We start from the raw sequence: 21,432 nt of genomic DNA on the forward strand, positions 1-21,432 counted from the left end.
CATAGAAGAGCCACATGTAGGTGGAAAGGGAAACAGAAGGATCATGACTCTGTTAAGGTCATGTGGAATAGAACAGGAGGTTTCCTGGATCCCTATGCAGAGCATTGTTCATTTGATGCATAGTTTCTTAAAGGCTTTCCTTGTGTTACCAGGATGGAAAGGGTGGAGAGAAGAGAGGGGTTAAAGGGTGGGGTCCTGTCCTTTAGGGTACAGGAGGCTGAGCTGGCAGCTGCAGGGCCACATAGATTTATCTGAGCTGAGCTGAAACTTCAAAGTTCGTAAGTGGGTTTTGAACAGGAAATCTGCTTGTTGAAGTCTTCTTTCAGTAAGAACTTGCAGTGAAGCAGCTGTTCCTACACCTCACTCCCAAAAGGTGGATGGTCACAGCCTGCATTGATTATTCCATTATAAATGTATCTGGGTGTGAAAGTCCTCTGGCCTCCAAAGTCCTCCACTTCCAACATCCAGAACTTACTTTCAAGTACAAAACTTCATAATCCAGACAAGATGCCTAGAGTTAAATGTGAGATATCTACCAGCTTCCTGGGTGCCACAGGCAGTCAGGCAGTAGTGCTGTGAAAGGTCACCCAGGAGTCCCATAGCCTTGTGCAGGTGGTGTGAGTTGTGCCTGTGCACAGAACAAGTGCCCTGCAGACATGCACGTACCTGATGGCAGCATGTGTTTAATGTGAAATTGCCTTCCACATGGGCACAAAGGTGTGAACTGGCCAGCATCCAGGGCCCCAGGCATCTGGGAGGCGTCCCTGCACACAGGCACCTCACAACCTTGCCAAAAATGGTGCTTTTTAAGGGAGAGAAAAGTCAGGTCGTGTGTCTTGTTGCAGACAGGGCATGGACACAGATGGGCACTTTTGCATGATCAAAACCAGCAGCTTTGTACTGCCTTGGTATCCTGCAGCAGGCAGCCCCAGCCCTTCACGTGCACTTTTCCTGCTGTGGTTAAATGGGGACAACAACATCAGACAGACCCAGAAACACTTGGACGTTAATGAGTTCCTGCTGCCAAAAAGGAAGCGTGTGATGGGACTGTCGTGGGCTGCCCTGGCGTGCTGTGCAGCACTGGATGGACAGCTGGGCTGTTGTCTGGACTTGCAATTGTCTGCTTCAAATCTCTAGGATCACAACTGGGGAGAGAAGCTGATGGGACCTGTTTGCCACCCCTAGGAAGAGAGGTGTGTGCAGACTCTGGGAAGGGAACTGCCAAGCCAAGCTCTCCACATGTGACCCGCAGCCTTACAATCTCAACTGTATGTGTTGCTGGAACCTTGGGTCTCTGGTTGCAATACTCACCCAAGCCAGGAACTGCCCCAAATTTTTGTTTGGACCTAATAGGAAAAGGTGTTATACGTGAAAGTTCTTCACAGAGAGAGTTGTTAGCCATTGGAATGGGCTGCCCAGGGAGGTGGTAGAGTCACAGTCCCTGGAGGTATTCAAAAAGGGATTGGACGTGGCACTTGAAGCCATGGTTTAGTAGTCATGAAGTCTTGGGTGGATAGGTTGAACTTGATGATCTTTGAGGTCTTTTCCAACCTTACTGATTCTGTGATTCTATGACTGGATGCATCCCTCTATAAATATACTGAATTCCTGTAAAGCCCCTTGATCAGCTAGTAGCTTGACTGCTAATGCTGATGCTCATGCCTAACATAAATAGAAAAATACATGTCTTGACCTTCAGTAGTGGGCATAGATAAGTAGTTTATCTAACTGAGCTAAAAAGATAAATACCCATCCAATATCAATAATGCTGAAGAATCTTTCTCCCTGCAGAGATAATGCATGGTTGGAGCTCATCAGAACCAGATCTTTGGCATAAAGCATCTCCCAGAAACGTGGCTGCAATGAGCTGTGTGCAGATTCAAAAAATCTGTGTGCTGGCTCCAGGTTTGCTGAATGTTACTGTAGTGACTAACTGGCAACTGCAGCAGACTTTATGCAGAAATATTTTCTGGAGGAGACAAGGAATTCAGCTGGACTGAAAGATAATGGGAGAATTTCTTCCAGCTTGGATACCTCATCAAACTGTAGGCAGGAACTTCAATTTTAGCAAACTATTGAGCTTCAGAATTGTCCACGTCTGAGCTCCGTATGTGCTCGATAGTGTTTAATGCTGTATTTTTGGATAGGAAGAGGGGTGACTTGCAGATGGTGGTTAGATGTTTTGGCTGCATTCTCCAGAGCTGAAACCTGCTCTCAAGCAGAGCATTTGAGTGAAAGATAAAATCTTTTAGTATAGAAATGGACCCACAGACCATTCCTGCCCTCTGCCCAGTTTCAGAGGAAACATGCAACAAAGGATGTTGAATCACAACAGACAGATTCCCCTTAACGATCTGGAGAGGATGGGCAGTGGTGAATTGCACAGAGGGGATGGGAGGGTAATGCCCCTTGTTCTTCCTCCCATTTTGGATTGAATCAAAAAAGGATAAACCTTTGCGTGTCTCATCACTAAGTGAATCTGTTGATTTCATTTGGTTGGGAAACAGTTAAAACAGCCAAATGATCAGAGCACCTAGGAGCTTTAAACAAAAATCAAAACACCACCTCTCTCAAAACAATTCTAACGTGCTCAACCTCGTGGCTTCAGCAGAAGTAGCAGTGTGTGAGTTCCCGTGACCTCTGGCTAACCTCTGAGATTTATTGATAAATGAAAAAATAAGGGGCCAGGCCCTGAAACCCTTCCTTACTTGGGCACTACTCTCAGTGTGCTAACGAAAAGCCCAGGGCCGAGTTCAGGATGTTTACTGCCTTTAGAGATGTTAGGGAAAATGAGCTCAAACCAGTTTGAAAATCCAGTGCAGAGGAGTGAAACCTGTGACTTCTGAGCTGCCAGCACAGTCATAGTCTGTGCATTAAAGGAAGCATAATGTGGGGCAAATTACCCTGCTCAGATAGGCTGCACAGGCACTGATGGTTCTTCTCCCCATGTCCTCTGGAAGCTTCCGCCTCCTTAGCACAGTATCTTGCAAAAGCACGCTCACCTTTCTGAAGGGTGGTGGCTGAGTTCACCCGTGCAGCTGCTCCTTACAGTGACCACTGGTGTTTGGGTGAGCTGCTGGGTAGCTTTTCTTCATCCCTTTTTCTTCCTCTCCCTCTTTTTCTTCTTCTTTAGTTATTTTTTCATGACTAACTAGATAGTGAAGCTCTAGGTGGAGAAAGAATAAAATTCTCTGATTTTTCTCTCCACTGGCTGAACCTTTTCCTTTGGTGTTATTTAGAAGAAAGGTTTTATTTGTGCGTGTTGGGATGGTGCCAGAGGTAAGGAGAAATGCTGGGGTGTGCTGTGTAGTTCTGCCACATTGTTGCATACATTAGCAGGTGCAGAGACACTTGACATGTATTGCTCCACGATAGCAGTGAATCCTTTACTTTGGGTAAATGTAAAACCCTAACCAAAAATAGATCTGCCAGGATGGCAGTAAAATTAGTATTTCATGATGATAGTGTTTTCATATAGATACATAGCTGTGGATACATATTTAGCTACCATCTTCAAGATACTTTCTTAATATATATATATATATCTCCACACATTAAAAGAAATTCATGGCTTTTAGATAATTGATATGGATATGTTTGCATCTTTTCATGAGGTTAACCTGCAGCCCTCACCATTAGCCTGCACAAATGTGCCGGTGGGGGAAGATGAGGTTCTTCATCTTACTGTAACAAAGAGACATAGATGACTCTTTATAAAGGTATATTAACAGCCATTGAAAATAAATTGTTGTGGAGTGAAAAATCAGAGCAAACCTACAGGAATGAGTTTTTACTACTGCTTTCCTTCAGCCCTCTTGGGAAAGGTTGAGATTCTCTGGTGGCTTGAACCACTCTGCTTTATCCAGAATACAAGGGTCTAAAAGAATGTAAGGGTGTGAAGTGCAAGTACTTAACAGAACTTGCTTCCAGGTAAAGGCTGCTTTAACCAGTCAGTACTTATTGCAGGTCAGCCTGTGCAGAGGAGTGGTTGGATGAACCCTATGGAATTTCCCTCAGGCTACCAGTAACTGCAGGGTGTGAGGGGGATAGGGCACTGATACAAGGTACAGGGAATGATCCTGCCCTTTCTCCACAGACTGAGCTCCTCTTGTCCAACAGTCAGCTCAGTGTCAGACACATAAGTGAGAACGCATTTCTTGCACAAAAATGTATCACAACTCACAAAACAAAAGGGCTTGCTCTCTTCTTTCCCATAAATGCTCATACTCTGAAACTTTTGGGGGGTTATTTAGTATCCTCATTTATAATGGTAAAAGTGAGTGAGAGCTTCAAGGTTACATGCCGTGGAAATAGCTGTGTCTGCAGAACAGCAGATCCCTGTCATACTGAGCGGCAATTTGACCAGGTATTCAAAACTAAAAACTGATATATTTTTTTTCTGATGAATATTCAATATCAACTGCAATGCTAGCCTGGTATTGATGGATTTCTTTTTTTCCAGTAAAGGACTGCATCTCTGTGCTTCACTGTAATTATGAAAATCAGTGTGGATTGTTGACATCATCTTCTGCAGAACATGCAGCAGAATGTGCATCAGCCCAGGGGAGACTCATTGTTTTGATGGGTTGGTGTGGCAGGAGACGTGGAATTATCAGTGCATTTGTCTCCAGACTAACTTTGGAGTTAAGTCAGGGTGCCAGCAGGTCTAGCATGACTGTGTGTTGTGGAAGGCCCTCTCTCCCTATATTGCCAAGACATTCAATGCCTGGAAACGTTTGCAAACAATGGCCTCCAACAAAGGCACCGTGGCTGTGCAGAGGAAGCTTGCTAACTGGGATTGACGTCAGCCAGGATGGATGCTGACCAAACACCAGCATCTGTTGGGCTAGCACTACTCACTGCCCATCTGCACTCAGCTACCGCTGGGTGTGTGTCACGGGCCTGGTGAGGGTGTGTCCCATTTGTCTTCCTCCCAAGGTCTGTGATAATACATAAATCCTATCATCATAGTTTATGAGGAAAAGCTTTGCAGTCCCAGGGGTGCTTCAACAGAAGGAGGACACTTCCAAACACACAAAAACTCAGCAGGATTTATTTTTCTGCAGAAGAAAACATGACTGTGACAGATCGCCTGAGAACGAGGAATCATTTTTCTTCGATGCAAAATTGCTTAGTCTTAGAAATAACACTCGCCTGCAGTTTTGTGCAGATAGGAACTGGGTTTTAATAGGACATCAACCCAGATTTAATTTTTCAGGTACAAATTGCACCTGCAAATCATTTTGTCTGCCAGCTGCAGCGACTCATTCTTGATTTCCTGATTTCCTATGGCTTATTTAACTAATGTCAGTTCGGTATTTCTGGGTAGAGCTTTGCAGGCACTACTATTTCAGGAACAAAATTGCAGTCTTAAAGCTTCAAACCCATTTCTGGATGTTTGATGGAAGTGAGGAGCTAGCTTGTGTAATTAATCTACTCTTCACACAAATCTCATCTTTCTAAGATATGTTCTTGTGAACCGCTTTTGGTTAGTTTCAGTATCGAGTTTGCTTTTAATAGCTTCATTCCCTATTACCCTTCTTTCCCTCGCTTTGTTTCTTAATCGGTAATCACTTGCCTAGTCTAAAGTTACCAGTTATCTGTTATTTAGTAACTATTGTAGAGTGTGGGCATTTCAGTAGTGAAGCATGTGTATGTCTGTAGGCACCCAGGGAGAGTTCCTCCACCACCCACTACCCCCCACCACTGATTACATTTTAAATACAAGGCTTTCATGTACCTTTTGGGTGGTAGCTGAGATGCAGTTAACTCAGTTGCAGTAAGAATGTTAAATCCTAAGTATTTCACAATAAAAAGCCCTATTATTTAAAGCAAAACCCAAGAAAGTGTATGCAGCTTTAACTTTCTGGTAGCCACATACAGTTTGACAAACTGATGTACTGAAACCCAGAGTTTTGTCTTTGCCCTGAGGTGAGACAGAACATGTAGGGAGGTAGTGGGAACAGTGCCATCTATCCAGTGCCTTGCTTCCCCAGTCTGCATTAGCAGGACAAGGAGGTTGTTCCAGTTAAGTCACCCTGGACCTGTGCTGAGATTTCCTAGAAGAGGATGCTTGGCAGGGTGACAACACTTGTTGAACAGGAGTTGGATGGAGCCCCATAAACTCATGCTTTAAGCTCTGCTCCAACAGCCAAGGCCTCCTCCAAAGGCTTTGGGCTAAAGGGGGAAATTAATTTCTACAGAGGTAAGTGAGTTAACTTCAGAGCACAGTAAGGGTCTGGATCTGGGTCCGATAAAATATCACCAAACTTCACCTTCACAGTTCTTCCAACATTGACAGGTTGTTGATGCATAGTTGACAGCAAGTACTGAAGCCCAGTTGTTACATGCCTAATTTCTTCCTACATACATCCTTTGCATACGTGTTTTACTTACAGGCTTTTGTTATTTTAACAGGGTCGCCATGTTAAGACTGGGCAGCTGGCAGCAATCAAAGTGATGAATGTTACTGAGGTGAGTGCAGAGCCAAAATAAAACAGTCACTATCAAGGTGCAAGGAAAAATAAACCATCACATCATGAGAAGCTGGGTAGCTTATGAAAGACAGTCCAGTGGTATAAGTGACAGTAGCTGAGCACCAGTTTGTGTTTTATAAAGTACTGAGGGTGTTAACACAACCAGACTTTTCAAGCATACCCAGCCAGTGGTGACAAAACAAGGAGAGAATGCATTGCCATGTGTTTTGATGGTCTATAGTAACAAACAGGAGAACTCTCTTCCTACTAACTTCTAGTTCATTATCTGTTTCCAGTGATAGCAAGTAAAAGATTTCCTGTAGCTCTGGGCTGTCCCTGCTGTGTTTCATCACATCCTCTCCCCTTGCATGCCAGCCATTCCTTAGAGTACCTACCGTGACAGCTAGCAAGCAGGAACATGTTAGAAATGCAAATGTAGCACTTTTTATTTTATTGTTATTTGACAGATGAGAAGAGGAGACAGTTTAATTGGTGTTGTCCCTGCTCACATTTATAAAGTGGTGTCAGTGCTAGAACAGGGTGTCAAAAAAGTCTCCAAGTATTGATTTTTATTTCTTCTGTGAAGACTGCAGCTGGTGGTGAAGCAGTTTGCCTCCTTCGGACCATATTAGCCTGAGCCCCAGAGAGGTTGGGGAGACTCCCTGCTTCATCTTAGTATCATAGTATCATTCAGGGTTGGAAGGGACCACAAGGATCATCTAGTTCCAACCCCCCTGCCATGGGCAGGAACACCCCACACTGGATCAGCCTGGCCAGAGCCTCATCCAGCCTGGTCTTAAACACCCCCAGGGACAGGGCCTCGACCACCTCCCTGGACAACACATTCCAGGGTCTCACCACTCTCATGGTGAAGAACCTCCTCCTTACATCCAGCCTGAATCTCCCCACCTCCAGCTTCATTCCATTCCCCCTAGTCCTAGTCCATTCCCCCTGAGATCCTGAGAAATCCTTCCCCAGCCTTCCTGTAGGCCCCCTTCAGATACTGGAAGGCCACAATTAGGTCACCTTGGAGCCTTCTCTTCTCCAGACTGAACAGCCCCAACTCCCTCACTCTGTCCTCATAGGACATCATTCATGAAATGTGGTTTGGTAGGATGCACCTAGTCTCACTGAAAGGCCAGCTCCTCATTTTGTCACTCTGTCAGCATAGATATGGTGTACAAAACTCCAAGGTAAGGTTAAGAGCCCTCTTGAGATACTGTGGAAAGGTTATCACCTGAAATAAAACCAGGGCCAAGTTCTCTGGGTCACGTCTGCCAGTAGTACATCTACATGTGGTGTTTTTGGCAAGCACAAGCAAGCTTTGCCTGTGTTTTCATATATCTTTTGATTGTCTTGGAAGACAGAAGAACAAGTTGGTGTCTGCATGGGCCTTGTCACGTAGAGCAGATCCAGAACAGTTCTCTCTGCTGATGGTGCAGAAATCCAGCCCTGAGCAGCAAGTCATCTGAATTACACGTTAGGTTTTTGAACTTTGATGCCACTGTAATGCTTTTGCAAAGCATATCTAGGGGCGGGTTTGGCTATGGCTGATACCTTGTAAAATGTGGATGTCTAGCTGAAGTGCCAGTTTTGCTCTTCTCTGTGCACAGAGGAGTGTGCACTATTAAAATGGGTGCCACGTTGCACTGGGGGGCTTTTTGCCTTTACTTTTATAGGTACTTGTATCACTAAGTGCTTTGATTTTGAAGAATGGCAGTCACCAGACCAGTCCCTTGGAAGAGAGCGGGGCTAGAGCTTGAGTTGCAGACAGATTCCTGAGAGGAGAGCACCTCTGTGTTTTGACAGAGGTGTTGACAGGACAGATCCTGGTAAGAACTCTTAAGTGGTCCAGAGCTTCTGTATGGACTGCTTTCATGCTTTGCTGGGTGTGTGAGGGCTGGCCAAAGATATCACTTGTGGGCTGTCATGTTAACACCAGTGACAGTCCCTTCCTTGATGGAACAATTGAAGCAAAAACTGCAGGAAGGAACCTTGGAAAGATTTCCTTCCCTTTGCTATACATAACACCATCTCGTTTGTATGTAAGCACCAAACTGTAGCATGCAGTAATGCCTGCTTGCCTGGAAGCAAATTTAAACGGAGGACAACCTTGTGGTCCAGCTTCAGGAACTGACATTAACAGATCTGCATAATTCTCAGAATGAAAATCAGCTGCTTGGGTTTGACCTGCTGCTTCTCTGCTGGCTGGAGACCCAGCATCACACTGGGGAACCTGACCCATGGCTTGAGAGGCAGTGATAACAGACCATGCTGTTTTCAGGCTGAGTCACTTCATGTGAAAGCAGTTGTGATGATTTGAGAGTTGAGCATTGAGCATGTTGGTGCAGCCACCTGGAGGGGTTTTCTCTGGTGCTCTTTCCCCACTGAACTCTGAACAAATCCACTTCAGCTGCATTTGAATATTTCTGCTCTCTGACCTTGGTGCAGGGTGGGTGGAGGATTTCTTCTGTTATTTCCACTTTCTTAATATGGGGTTGGCTGTGATCCCACTGCTGGGGCACAGGCTGGCAGACCTGAATCCAGTCCTCCAGTGTATCACTGGTTTCCTCCAGGACCTTGTCAGTGCCACTATGAGATGTTGAGACCAGTACAGGGGTGATTCAGGCAGTTGCTGCCAATAGCTGCTATTTCCTCCTGCAGCTGTGTGCTCTGCTCTGGGGTTGTCCTCTCTCTAACCACCACATATCACAGCTAGGTGTGTAGGGTAAACCCTGAATGCTTTCAGCATTGTGTGCAATGGCAGGGTGAGCATGGCAGCTTGTGGTCCTGAACTCTTCAAACACCTTGGTGCAAATTCCCAGAGGGCTCAGGGTGAGCCACATGGCTGCATGAAACGGAATTACTGCTGGCCTCCTGAGCTAATCTGTCTGGCCAGGGCTTCTGCTTCTGGTCTCCTCTAGTGCAGAGTAGATGGGGTGGTAGAAACCAATGCATGGGCATGGCTGAGACCAATGCTGTATGTGGACAGGGCATCCCTGAAGTTCAGTTCTCCTGTAAAACAGCAGTAGCTTTTCTGTTTCATAGCATTTGGTTAATGAAGCTTCTCATGGCATTAGTGGGTCCTAACTGTACTGTAGAAATCATTTCAGTCTCCAGAATTTCAGTATCATACATTTGGAGCCTGTCAGGGATTCAGTAGCTCTCTGGCATTGTTAGTCTGCTCAGGTTTATGTTATTTTCTGATCCTTTGGTCTTGAAAAGCTAGCTTGAGACATTCAATAAAGTCTTTAAAATATTGAAATCTGCATCTCCAATGTCCTGCCTATAAATTGCACCTGAGAACCACATCTCACATGGAGTTTGGCTGGTGAGAAATGGAAGCTGTCATAGTAAAGCTGCTTGAGTGAGACAGGAGGCTCCCAGCCCCTGCGGCCGTTTTTGTCTCTGGGTGGTTATATGATCTGGTGCTGCACAGGGAACAGGTTTCTTAGGGAATGAAAATTTCACGTGGTAGAAAACAGGAAGATTGAAAATATAAAATCAGAAGAAATGCAGTCTTTCCCCTTCACCTCTCTCCACAAAAAGTGAATGCCTGGATTGGCCTTGTGATTTGTGTACCTGCTCAGAGGACTCCAGAGTTCAAGTCTCTGGTAGATCTGTCTCATTCCAAGTGGGGCAAGTCCAGTGGCTGAGTTTGATAGAGCACCATGCCAGTGTAGGTTGTTGGTGGTTTGGTCACTACCTTGCTCTGTGGTCTGTGTGTTTTCTGACTTGGGAGGGGATGGGATTGAGCAATGGTCTCGTATCCTAGGAGTCTGAGCTACTTGGATATTCTGCAGTGGGTTTCTCTTCCCCCGGCATCATGTTCTCATCACTTGAAAATTTCAACCTAAGAAGTCTCTCAGCTAACATTTCATCCTAACCAGTACATTTCTGCTAAGAGAGTCTGTTGCACCAAATCTATGGAGGTTTTTTTCTGGCAAGATATTTCATCAAAAATTCTTCGACCAGCTCCAGCTATGATTGCTCAGCTCACAGATCTGAGGCATACCAAGAGCTGAGCAAATCTGCTCTTTGCTGTCGTGAGCTGCGGTCTTGGGCCAATTTCTCCAGAGTGGTAGCAGGATGCTGTGGTCATTGTGGGATCCCCTAGACATCTGTCAGGAAGTGCCGCTGTGTCATGGAGCGGAGGGAGCCCTTTGAAATGATTGAAGGAGAGCTGATGGCGACGTGTGTTCATGTGCCTGCTTCCTGTTATTTGACAGTGCCAAGCAAGGTGCTCCCAGAGAAATGGGATTCTTTCTGCTTTTCTCTTCAAATATCAGCACAGGTGATCAAAGAGCTTATCTGCAGCAGGTCCTTTCTTTCAGTCTTTGCAAACAGCAATATAACATTTAAACGAGCAACTTGTCATTAGAACTGTCCCAGTACCGAAGAGTCTCTTGGTGAAGTATTTATCAGTGATGATCTTGTTTGCATTCAAGGTTAGAGGTGTGTGCTTTCTAGTTCTTTGCTTCCTAATGTCACTGCAGATAGGCCCACATCTTCAAAAACAGCCTTTGATCATGAACCTGTGATCTTTGTGCATGCAGCCATCTGTGCCCAGAAACACGTTGGCTCGAGAAAGCAAACAACTTTTTGCACCTGCACATCTGCGAGCTTGTTTCATTTTCTTAAGCACTGTGGCTTACAGGCAGGTTTCTAGACCCCCGGGAGATGTGGCTGGTGGTAACACTGACAAGAGGCGTGGTGGAAAGTGGAAATCCTGAGCATGTACATGCAGTGACAAGTTGAGGATGCTTGGTCCCCAGTCACCCTGCCTGAAGGAAGGAGAACAAGTTCCTGACTGGTCTCAGATATGGGACAGAATCACTGACATTTACCTTTTGCCTTGGTTTCTCCATGTGGAAAACAAACAAACAAACCAACAAAGTAATTTTTTCTCACTCCAGCACTGGGAAGACGAAGTACTTTCTGTGTGTGGAATACCCACCTGCTGTCCTGTATAGCCCTTTACCTTATAGACTGACTGATGCTTGAAGCTGCAGCTGGTAATGGGAAAGCAGCATTACAGATGTGCAGCCACACTTTGCACTTACCTGGCATTCCAACTCATTCACAAACAGAGTTTGTTTTAAAAACATGAAGAGGAGATTGCATAGGAATAGAAAGTATGTGGATGAGGGCTGTGCCAGCACTGTTCCAACATCCAACAGATTAACTGGGCAAAGGAAGAAGAGCTGAAAAAGATACAAACAGCTCTGAAGAAGTGATTGAGATCAGGCTCTTTCCTAAGGGGAACTTTATCAAAGCTGCAGGCTGGTGCCTAAGGGTTTAGCAGGGAAGATTTTCATGCAGATGGGCAGAGTTAAAATACCCACAACATTAAATCCAAAGACATCTTAAGTAATTTGGGGAAGGCCCTTACTGAAGATTAATGTTGCCTTTCTACAGGTTTCATTGCCCTAGCAGAAGTGGTCAGGGTGTAGGAAGAAGGACAGGGGGAAGGAAAGGAGTCTTCCCCATCTGTCTCATTTTCTGCCCTGCTTCCCTAAAGATCTGTTACCAGAAACGTGTATCAGTGACAGGACCCTCGTGATCAGGTCCAGGATGGCGGTTTCCATATTATTCTCTGCATCCTTCTCCTCACCTGATTGCTTTCACCCTTTCATGTGCACTGTCTGGAATCCCAAAGGGAGTATAGCCTTGTTTCCCCTCCCAGAAAGCATCAGCACAAGCTCTCCGCTCCCTTTGATTGTGCCCCAGCCATGGGCAGAGAGTAGTAGTACCTTGCTTATGGAAGATTTCCTGCATGCTGTCTGGGAGTCTGCTCTGATTTCTCTTGGAGACTCCAGGTGCTACTCCTGGCTCCTCCTTACCCTCACTCATTAAGTCATACCACATCCAGGGCTCTATCAAGCTGAATATTAAGGATCCTTCTTTCTCCTTAATCACAAAGATAAATGAAACATCTAGTGTAGAGTGTGAATCTTGAGAGCCTGTGCTGAACTAAGGGTTGTTCTGAAACCTGAAATAGCTCATCTTGCTTCAAGTGGAGTTGTTTTACATTTCCCATTTCCTAAAGCTTAAGGCAATTTGGATTTGATCTTGGTAACATGTCTCCTGTGGTTTGGTGTTACTGGGGGAAAATTACTGATCCCTTCCTTTGGGAATGATTTTTGTGTGCTTGTGCTCAATAAGACACGTCATATGCATGTGCTTGAGGGAATGTGGCTTCAGCCTGTCAAACTTTAATGCCCTTTCTACCTGTAGCAAAACAACACAGCTGGTTTTGTAAGCAATCTGTTATGATGGTTAAAGGAATGTTTCGATGGCAAATCTACTGGAAAATAGTGAGAAAGTGCAGAAAAATGTCCTGTGGGGCTGAGCTGTTCTTGCTCCCTTTGTTTTGTTTGGGTTGGGTTGGGTTTTTTTTTCTCCCCTTCCTAGCACTGGTAACTGCTGACTGGGATGTTTTGCAGCAAGGTAAATTAATTTTCAACTTTGTCATACCCCTTTTAACCTTTTTTAAGGCTACCTTGCAGCACCACCCATTTCCTGTTAAAGCAAATGAGACAGCAAAGTCTACGTGCATTTCACCAGGGTATTGTGCACTAATTCTTTAGGTGGCAAGATAGAAAACAGTCTAGCACTGAGAAGCAGATTAGGCAGTTCTCTGTGAAAAAGGGCATTTCCTTCTAATGTGATTACTAAAACTTGTGTTTCCATTAGTTGTCTTACTGTGCACTGTGCTGTACTGGGAAAAAGAGAATGTCTGTCCTAAAGAGGCTGAAACAAAGAGAGTGGGGAAAACACAACTGGCTAGTTCCAGGGAGGAGATGTGTAGGGGTGCTCTAACCCCAGAGCATGTTGAGACTTAACTGATGTAAAGAGGGGGGAAATCTCTGTGATCCCAGCAGGGTATTCTTACAACTGTAAGGAGGGAGCAGATCCTGACACAGCACCGGGTCTGGAGCTGTGATGAGTTGTCTCTTTCTTGGCTTTGATTTCCTCCCAGCAAGATCCTCCACAAGACTCGGAAGACAAATTGGCTGATCTGTGCTCTAAGTGCTCTTCTAATTACTAAAGTAATGGGAGTGTTAGGAATATTTTTATTTATGTTTGAATCTGGTTAATTTCTTTAAGACTAAATTACTCCATATGGAAACTGCAAATGAAGGAGTAATAGGTGCTGTCTAGCCCCCCTGGGGAGACAATATGTGATTGTTAAACTGAAATCAGGACATTTTTTGATTCTGTAGCTGACACCACACACAGCAATTTATGATTTTTTTTAGAGAAGGGTGATTCAGCCATCAGTTTAAGAGCCTGGCTTTCAGTTGTAGTCTCATAATCACAGAATAACTCAGATTGGAAGGAGCCTCAGGAGGTAAGGCTCAAAGTAGGGTCAGCTGTAGGCTCAAAGCAGGTTGCTCTGGGCTGGTTCCATCTGGGTGTTGAAAGCCATCAACGCAAGACGTTGCCCTGTAGCTCTGAACAGCCCTAGAACTTGGTGATCTCTGGTCTCTGTCACTACAGAATGAAGAGGAGGAAATCAAGTTGGAGATAAATATGCTAAAAAAGTACTCCCATCACCGGAATATTGCTACATATTATGGTGCATTTGTAAAGAAAAGCCCTGCAGGCCAAGATGATCAGCTCTGGGTAAGTGTTTAGTGTAATTCATCTTCGTCAGATTTACAGCTCCAGTGTGCTCGGCTTGAGATTCTGTCCCAGTGCAACTCTGAAGAATAACATATAAAAGAGAAATGTTTCTCCCCCCTAGATGTATTCTATCCCCTATGATTTTCTGTGAGGGTGGGCATAAAGTATGTTCTGATACATGTGACGTGCTGTCATCCTGATTTGTTGTTAGAGGGGTTTGTTTCTTAAATGAAAGTAAGAGAGACCTTGTTCTCCTCCCCTCCTCTTCTTTTGCTTATTTCTTTCTTCTCCTTTTTTTTTGAGTTGGAGAATATAAAGGGAGCAGAGGAACTGGCAATAGAACAGAGAAGAAAAATTAATCCTCAATTTTTTTTTTGGCTGCAAGAACCTCATTTTTCAGTGCTCTTAGTTCTTGTTTTTATCTTTTTGTACAAAAACAAAACCCCAACCAAAAAATAGCCTGTGATAGGAGGGGAGCTCTGCTGAGGGTTTTTATTTATTCATCAATGTGTGAGATTCAGGAAATGAGATTTTACACCACTTGGCATCCAGGAAAGTCATGTATAGCTTGCCACACCTCGATTGTGGTGGAGTGGGTGTTTGCAGTGGTATCTCTGCTGGTACCCTGCCAGCGCTGTGGTAAAGGTGCATTGCGTTTGTCTTCCTGCAGTTGGTGATGGAGTACTGTGGTGCAGGCTCTGTCACTGACCTTGTGAAGAAGACAAAAGGGAATTGTTTCAAGGAAGACTGGATCGCCTACATCTGCAGAGAGGTTCTCAGGGTGAGTTGTGCCAACAGAACTTTGTTGCTCATTTGCAACAGAAAGGCCCTTCCAAGACTTTGGTTGATGACATGGTCACTAACAAACACTACTGTTTAAATGATTTGATCCATGATTCTCCTGGGTCTTCTGTGTGAAGAACACAAAATTCCTGTTTCCTATGGCAAATAGCTGTCTTCTGAAAGTCCAGATTCTGGGCAAACTTTCTGTTTTCAGGAAGTCTGTCCTCCACATCAGGAGATCTTACTGCTCATCACTTCAGCAATTCATGCTGTGCAAGATCTTTATGTTCACAATTCCTTTAGCTGCATGCACTCAGGGACTGCTTTTCTGTGCTTTTAGAAGCAATGTTGACTTAGCAACATTCCAAATGCTTAAAAGGTGGCCCTGCTGATTCAATATACCCCAAGACAATTCTTGGGGCTATATTTCATTCTGTGTAAGCTTAGAGCTTTTGGTTTGTGGGTTATTGGGGTTTTGTTTAATTTGGGGTTTTTTGTTCCTGGAAAGTAGAGGATCAAACAATTCTCAAGTGTAATCTAATGAAATAACCTGGGGAAAAAAATGTTGGAACCTGTCATTCTAAATTCAAAACCCATTACAGGGTTACTGATCCATTTTCCTTGTAATGGGGTTTTACTACTTTCCTAAATAATGGTAAGATAAATGTGTATGCTGGGAGCTGGAACACAAACAGCCTGGCAAAATAATGCTGCAGAAGGGGTAAATCTTCACTTCTGGAGCAGAGGAGTTGAGAATCACGCTCAGCAGAGGATATTGGCCATTTGCAGGGATTTGGCATTGAACTGCAGATTGTAATAACTATAGATTATTACATTGGGGAAGCCCTTCTGAAAAAAAAAAAAATCATAGAATCAATAAGATTGGAAAAGACCTCAAAAATCATCAAGTCCAACCTGTCACCCAAGACCTCATGAAATAAGCCAAACATCTGAATGCTCTGGTCAGGTTGCTCTTCATTTACATGTCTCCAAAATCTCTAAAGCAACTGATGTTAAAATATTCGGTTTACACTCAAGCAACTGAAACCCTCAATAGTGTGCTGGTGTAAAATAAGAGATTGGATTTAATCCTGCTTGCTCAAAACCAGAATGACCCATTTGCACAGGGATGGACAGTGCTTCCTTCTGGAAGATTTAGAACCTGGGTGGGAGCTCTATTGGAAGTCATTAATATTACAGAAGCTAAGCATTTTGACTGAAGCATCCCCTGGCTTACCATAACGTATGATTTCAGTGTGTTCCTTTATAGCTATGCTAGTGTAACCATGGACAGTTTTGAAATGAAGGAGGAGACAGAATAGTGCAAGTATTAGCTGAAATAAAACAACATTGCATTCATAAAGAGGTCCAACATGGTATTTTGAACTGTCTGTGGCCCTTTTACCATTGAACATGATTTTGCTGAATGCAGAATTTAAACCACCGTGGCCAGAAGGCTGCTATCTCTGGTCCTCATGCAGAGCATTCTGCATTGCTCTATTCCTCTGTTGTTTGCTTTTAACACATAGCATAAGGAGGCATCCCTTGATGCTGAGACAGAAGCTTAAAATACTGCCCCACTACTGTCAGGCTTCTGGGTAAGGAAGACAAACTTGTGGTTGCTGTCTTCTCTTCTCCCTGAAATGGGTCTTCATGTTGCTAATAACATCTGAAGGACTTTCCCTATGAATAAAGCCTGAGAAAGGTAGAAGTGTAAAAAAAGGCAACAAAGCCTTTTTATGTTCATGGTAATGATAGAAGGAATGAGTAAGTCTGGTTTTCTTTTAGGGTTTGGCACATCTTCATGCTCATCATGTCATCCATCGAGATATTAAAGGACAGAATGTTCTTCTCACAGAAAATGCTGAAGTAAAACTAGGTAAGTTTCCTTAAATATGTGCTAGAAATATGTTCAGAAAAAAACCTTCAGTAACCTAAGAGGAACAAATATGTCAAGTAGCATTAATGCTTATGTTTATGAGGTGTCTGTCATGTAGCGAGAGCTGAAAGTGTGACATGTTCTGCAAGGATGTCACTCACCGCCTGTGAGGAGTGCAGCTACTTCTGGGCAGTCAAACCCAGAACCTGTCTAGTAAGTCACAGCACAATCAGGCCTTCATGGCAGATCCTGGCATGCAAAGGTTTCCAGAAGATGAGGGAATAAATTATGCTACTCCATTTCTCTAAGGGAAATGGTCTTAGACATGTTCATCTGACAGTAGGTGAAATTGCCCATGTGTAAGGGCTACCACTGAAGAGTACCTCACTACTAGCTGTCATCTCAAAACTGTTGGAGAGTTTATTTCCTTTTCTAGCTGTGACATGTCAGTGTTGACACCTTCTGATTTCCTAAGACTAAAGTACTTACCCCTCTTGAGGTAAGGACGCCTTTCATGATTTAGTAAGACATCATAGAGAATGCAAGGCAGTAATATAAAGGAGCAGTCTCAAGGAGAGCACTTCTGTTATTTGGGATGGTCTTTATGCTCTCTCTTCAACTGAAAGAATTCACTGTAGAGTTGGAAAACAAAATTAATAAATGTGACCTGTGAATATGGGGTAGGATGTTTGGCTGGAGCAAGTGAAAATAGGTTCTTTAAATCTCATTATGGTTTAACCTTACGGTGAAATCCTGGCTTCACTGATGTCAGAGGGAGTTTTGCTGTTGTGTTAAATGAAGACAGGATTTTGCTTGTAGCCTCCAAAAGAAATAAACTAGTTTTTGACTGTTCCCTTTTAAAGCTGGCACCATGGGGGTTTCTGTGTGTTTACAGTCTTGCAAAGTTACTAGTCCCTCCGTTCTTCACCTGGTTGACAAGAAAGTGAAACCTTTCTACCTGGCTAAAGGTGAAACAGATTTACTAAGTACAGTAGTTTCCAGAGAGATTTAGCTCATGTGTCTTAAACTAAAGGAGCTAGAAACCCAAGAGGTCCTCAGTTCAGTTCTGTTCCACTTCAGTTTAAGTGTGCACACTTCCTATGAGAAGCACAGAGCATATGATGATCCCAAAGGTCAGATCCAACTTACTGCCGGAGAAGGTGTCCTAAAGTGGTACATTAAACTATAGTAGTACAAATGATTGTGTTTTGCAGATGATCTGCAGTGAGGTAACAGAAGTGAAAAATTCTGCTCCTCAATGGCAACCAGAGGGCTGTCTCCTTCAGTCCTTTCTTTTCCTTGTTATTTTGTCCTTTCTGTGAATAGCACTCAAATGCTATGCCCAGTGGATCCAATTAGTGTATCTCAGAGGTTTCTTCAAAGAAAAAATATAACCACATTATTATTAGTTGTACAGGCCATTCACATCTGAATAAAACCATTTTGCTGTACAGTCCTGATGAAAGTAACACCCTTTTCAGCACAAAGAGCATCACACAATTCTCTTGTTATAATGAGTTTAAGATCAGAATAAACTGGCATACTTTCCAACTTGTTATAAGATACAGTATGAATGCAAGGAAGGAGTTATTCTAAATGCCTTGCTATGAAGTGATGTGGTAGTTCTTTCCAGCTTTCACAAATGGACATATTAGATACATCCAAATTTGATTTGTAGATACTGTTTTTCCTTTCAGATATGACTTAAAGGTCTTGAGTTCTACTCAAGGTAGTGTGTAGGTTAAGCATAATTTATTCTGTAATGTCTTTCTAGAGCAATTTGTCTGCTGTAACCTTTCTGGCAGGTTCAGCATGCTGTTTGTTTGATCCTTCTGTCCAAAAAAAAAAACCCAAACCAAAAGGCAGTCAAATTTCAACAACTGAACAAGACACACTGGAGGAGCTAAGCTTTTATATGCATTTTAGCCCAAAGGTTTGGTATTCTTAACAGTATGAATGTAACTGTGTAAGGTTACTTGAGTACTGCATCCCACTTCCGGGGCTGCCAACACAACGAAGACATCAAACTGTTGGAGTATGTCCAGAGAAAGGTTATGAAGGATGATCAGAGGGCTGGAGCACCTCCCCTATGGGGACAGGCTGCAAGAACTGGGGTTGTTTAGCCTGGAGAAGAGAAGGCTCTGAGGAGACCTTTTAGCGGCTTTCCAGTACCTGAAGGAGGCCTACAAGAAAGCTCAGGAGGTACATTTCACAAGGACTGGTAGTGGTAGGATGAAGGGCAATGACTTTCAGTTGGAACAGGGTAGATTCAGCCTGGATATTAGGAAGAAATTCATTACAGTGAGGGTGGCAAAACACTGGAACAGGTTGCCCAGGCACATCATGGATATCCCCTCCCTGGAAGTGTTGAAGGCCAGGCTGGGTGAAGCCTTGAGCAATCTAGTCCAGTGGAAGATGTCCCTACCTATGGTGGGATGGTTGGACTTACATGATCTTTAAGGTCCCTTCCAACCCAAACCATTCTACGATTCTGTGATAACCAAGCAAACACTCTGCCACATGGATACAGCTCTTTATTCATTTCTTTACCTCTGCTTGGCTTTGCAGTGGATTTTGGTGTTAGTGCCCAGCTGGACAGGACTATTGGGAGAAGAAACACATTTATTGGCACACCATATTGGATGGCACCTGAGGTCATTGCTTGTGAAGAGAACCCAGACTCCACATATGATTACAGAGTAAGTCTTACAATGCTACACAAGGTAGAAAACATGCAGGTTATGGATGAAATTCTGCTCAAGTACTTGATGTGAAAAGTTCAACCTTCCCTTCTTTTAAACCATAGTAATACTGTGTTCATGATATGTGGCTGGTGTCTCTTTTGTTTTGTTTTGTGAATTGCTGATACATGAAAGATGCTTCCATAAACTTCTGTGCAAAAAAACCCCAACAAACCCCAACCCTGATGTATGGAGCTTGCAAGTCAGGGTAGAAAAGGAAGGAAAAGGTGAATTTGGAAGCAACACTTGAAGTAGTGTAATACTAATGGCAAGTTACAGTTCTCCACTGTGATAGTGCTGGTTTACTTTGTAAACAATTGCAAATCCTGGGTTAATGGCAATAGTTAATATCACTTCACTCATTCATCAGCATATGACTGTGAGAGGTTTCCCATGACAGAATTATGTATGACTATTCATGGGGTGGCTGAAGTGAAAAGGCACAGAATTTCTGGTATTTCAGTTTGTGCCCACTGCTTTATTTCCTGTCCCTGAGAACCATTCAGATGCCTGGCTTTGTCTTATTTACTCTCTTCTCATCAGGAATTTCCTCACATGTGAGACACCCATGAGCCTTTCCTTCTCCAGGCTGAACAGTTTTCCATCTCTCTCAGCCCAGAGCCTCCTAGCTCCAATTCTTTGAACATCTTTGTGGGCCTTGACTGCACTCTCTCTAGTACGGCTGTGACTTCATGTACTGAGGAGCCTAAAGACAGCTATTGAGAGCTTTTTCTAATTCTCCTCCTAACTCTTAGAACACACTAATGCTGCTCCCAAGAGTCTTACAAAGCCTATTCTTTGTCCTCTGGCTGTTTCCAGCAGTGGTGTCATTCAGCTGTCTACACTTACCATGCAGGGTGTTTTCCAGGGATGACTTTGAGCAGCCATCTTCTGAGTGGCCCTCTGGTCACTCTTTTGGTTCAGGTGCTATCTTGGTTGCCACTTGGTACCTCAATCTTATTATGGCTTCAGAAATATTTATTAGAAGAACCTGTTACTGCTTCCATTTTATAGTGATTCAGAGGCTGTGATTCTCCCTTGTTGGGACCTTTTGTGCTGTGCTGGCAGAGTGAGGTCACGTTGTGTGAATGTCAGTCATGACCAAAGAATGTTCTTGGATTTTATTTTTCATACCACATAAATCTTCTATTGAAACCTCGAGAAATTAATCTCTTGTCTTCACTCCCTGTCCCCATTCAATTTCCTTTTCAGAGGATATAAGCATTAGGAATGTGCACTCCTAATTCTTGAAGTTTCTTTGCCTTCAGTAATAACTGCAGTTCATCTACATGTATTTATTTCTGCCTGTGAATAGATTCTGCAGTTTATAGTTTAAAATGGATTAGCAGACGAATTTGGAAGCACTTGTGCAGAAAGTGCTATGGCTCAAAATGTGATAAGAGGACATCTTTCCTACAGGGATTTATAGCTGAGATGAGGAGCAAAGTAGCAGAAAGTGACTCTGTAACTTCTTGCTGCTCAAAAAAACACCCCAAACCCCAAATGAATAAAAAATATATGCATAAATATGTACGTATATATCTACACACACATCTCTATATACACACAATACACACTTTGAAACTCCAAACCAAAATTCATTATAGCCTGTTGGTTTCTCCCATTAACCTCCAAAACCTGCAACACTCCCCTAGAAGACTTTTCCAATTTTAACTCATTTTCTTCAGCAAAAGTCAGGGTTGTGAATTCATTAACATCTCACCGGTTTTGTTGTCAAACTCCACCACAAACTATGATGCAAACCAGTTTTCAGCTTTCATGAAGCAGTTCTGAGCAGCTGGACTGGAAGGCTCTGCTGATAAAGTCAACCCAGGCTGGGTATGAGCTGCTATCATTGTAGTGGTATATTGTTTCCAGTTTTTGAAGATTTATCTTCTGTTGCTCCCTTTTTTTTTCAAGATAG

General features: G+C 43.5%; 1 protein-coding gene across 3 annotated transcripts in view; it reads left to right on the plus strand.

Moving 5' to 3' along the window:
• The window catches only part of NRK (Nik related kinase), a 105,185-nt gene that overhangs the window by 27,538 nt on the left and 56,215 nt on the right, over positions 1-21,432 (plus strand). For all 3 annotated transcript variants that reach the window (XM_068152169.1, XM_068152168.1, XM_068152170.1), the window contains exons 3-7: positions 6,418-6,474; positions 13,980-14,105; positions 14,776-14,886; positions 16,677-16,767; positions 19,336-19,466. In XM_068152169.1, the coding sequence (XP_068008270.1) occupies positions 6,418-6,474; positions 13,980-14,105; positions 14,776-14,886; positions 16,677-16,767; positions 19,336-19,466 (516 nt within the window). The remainder of the gene's footprint in view (positions 1-6,417; positions 6,475-13,979; positions 14,106-14,775; positions 14,887-16,676; positions 16,768-19,335; positions 19,467-21,432) is intronic.

This window comes from Melanerpes formicivorus, unplaced genomic scaffold (genome assembly GCF_026170545.1).
Source record: "Melanerpes formicivorus ecotype bairdi unplaced genomic scaffold, bMelFor1.0.p_v2 SCAF_22, whole genome shotgun sequence".
Taxonomy (NCBI): domain Eukaryota; kingdom Metazoa; phylum Chordata; class Aves; order Piciformes; family Picidae; genus Melanerpes; species Melanerpes formicivorus.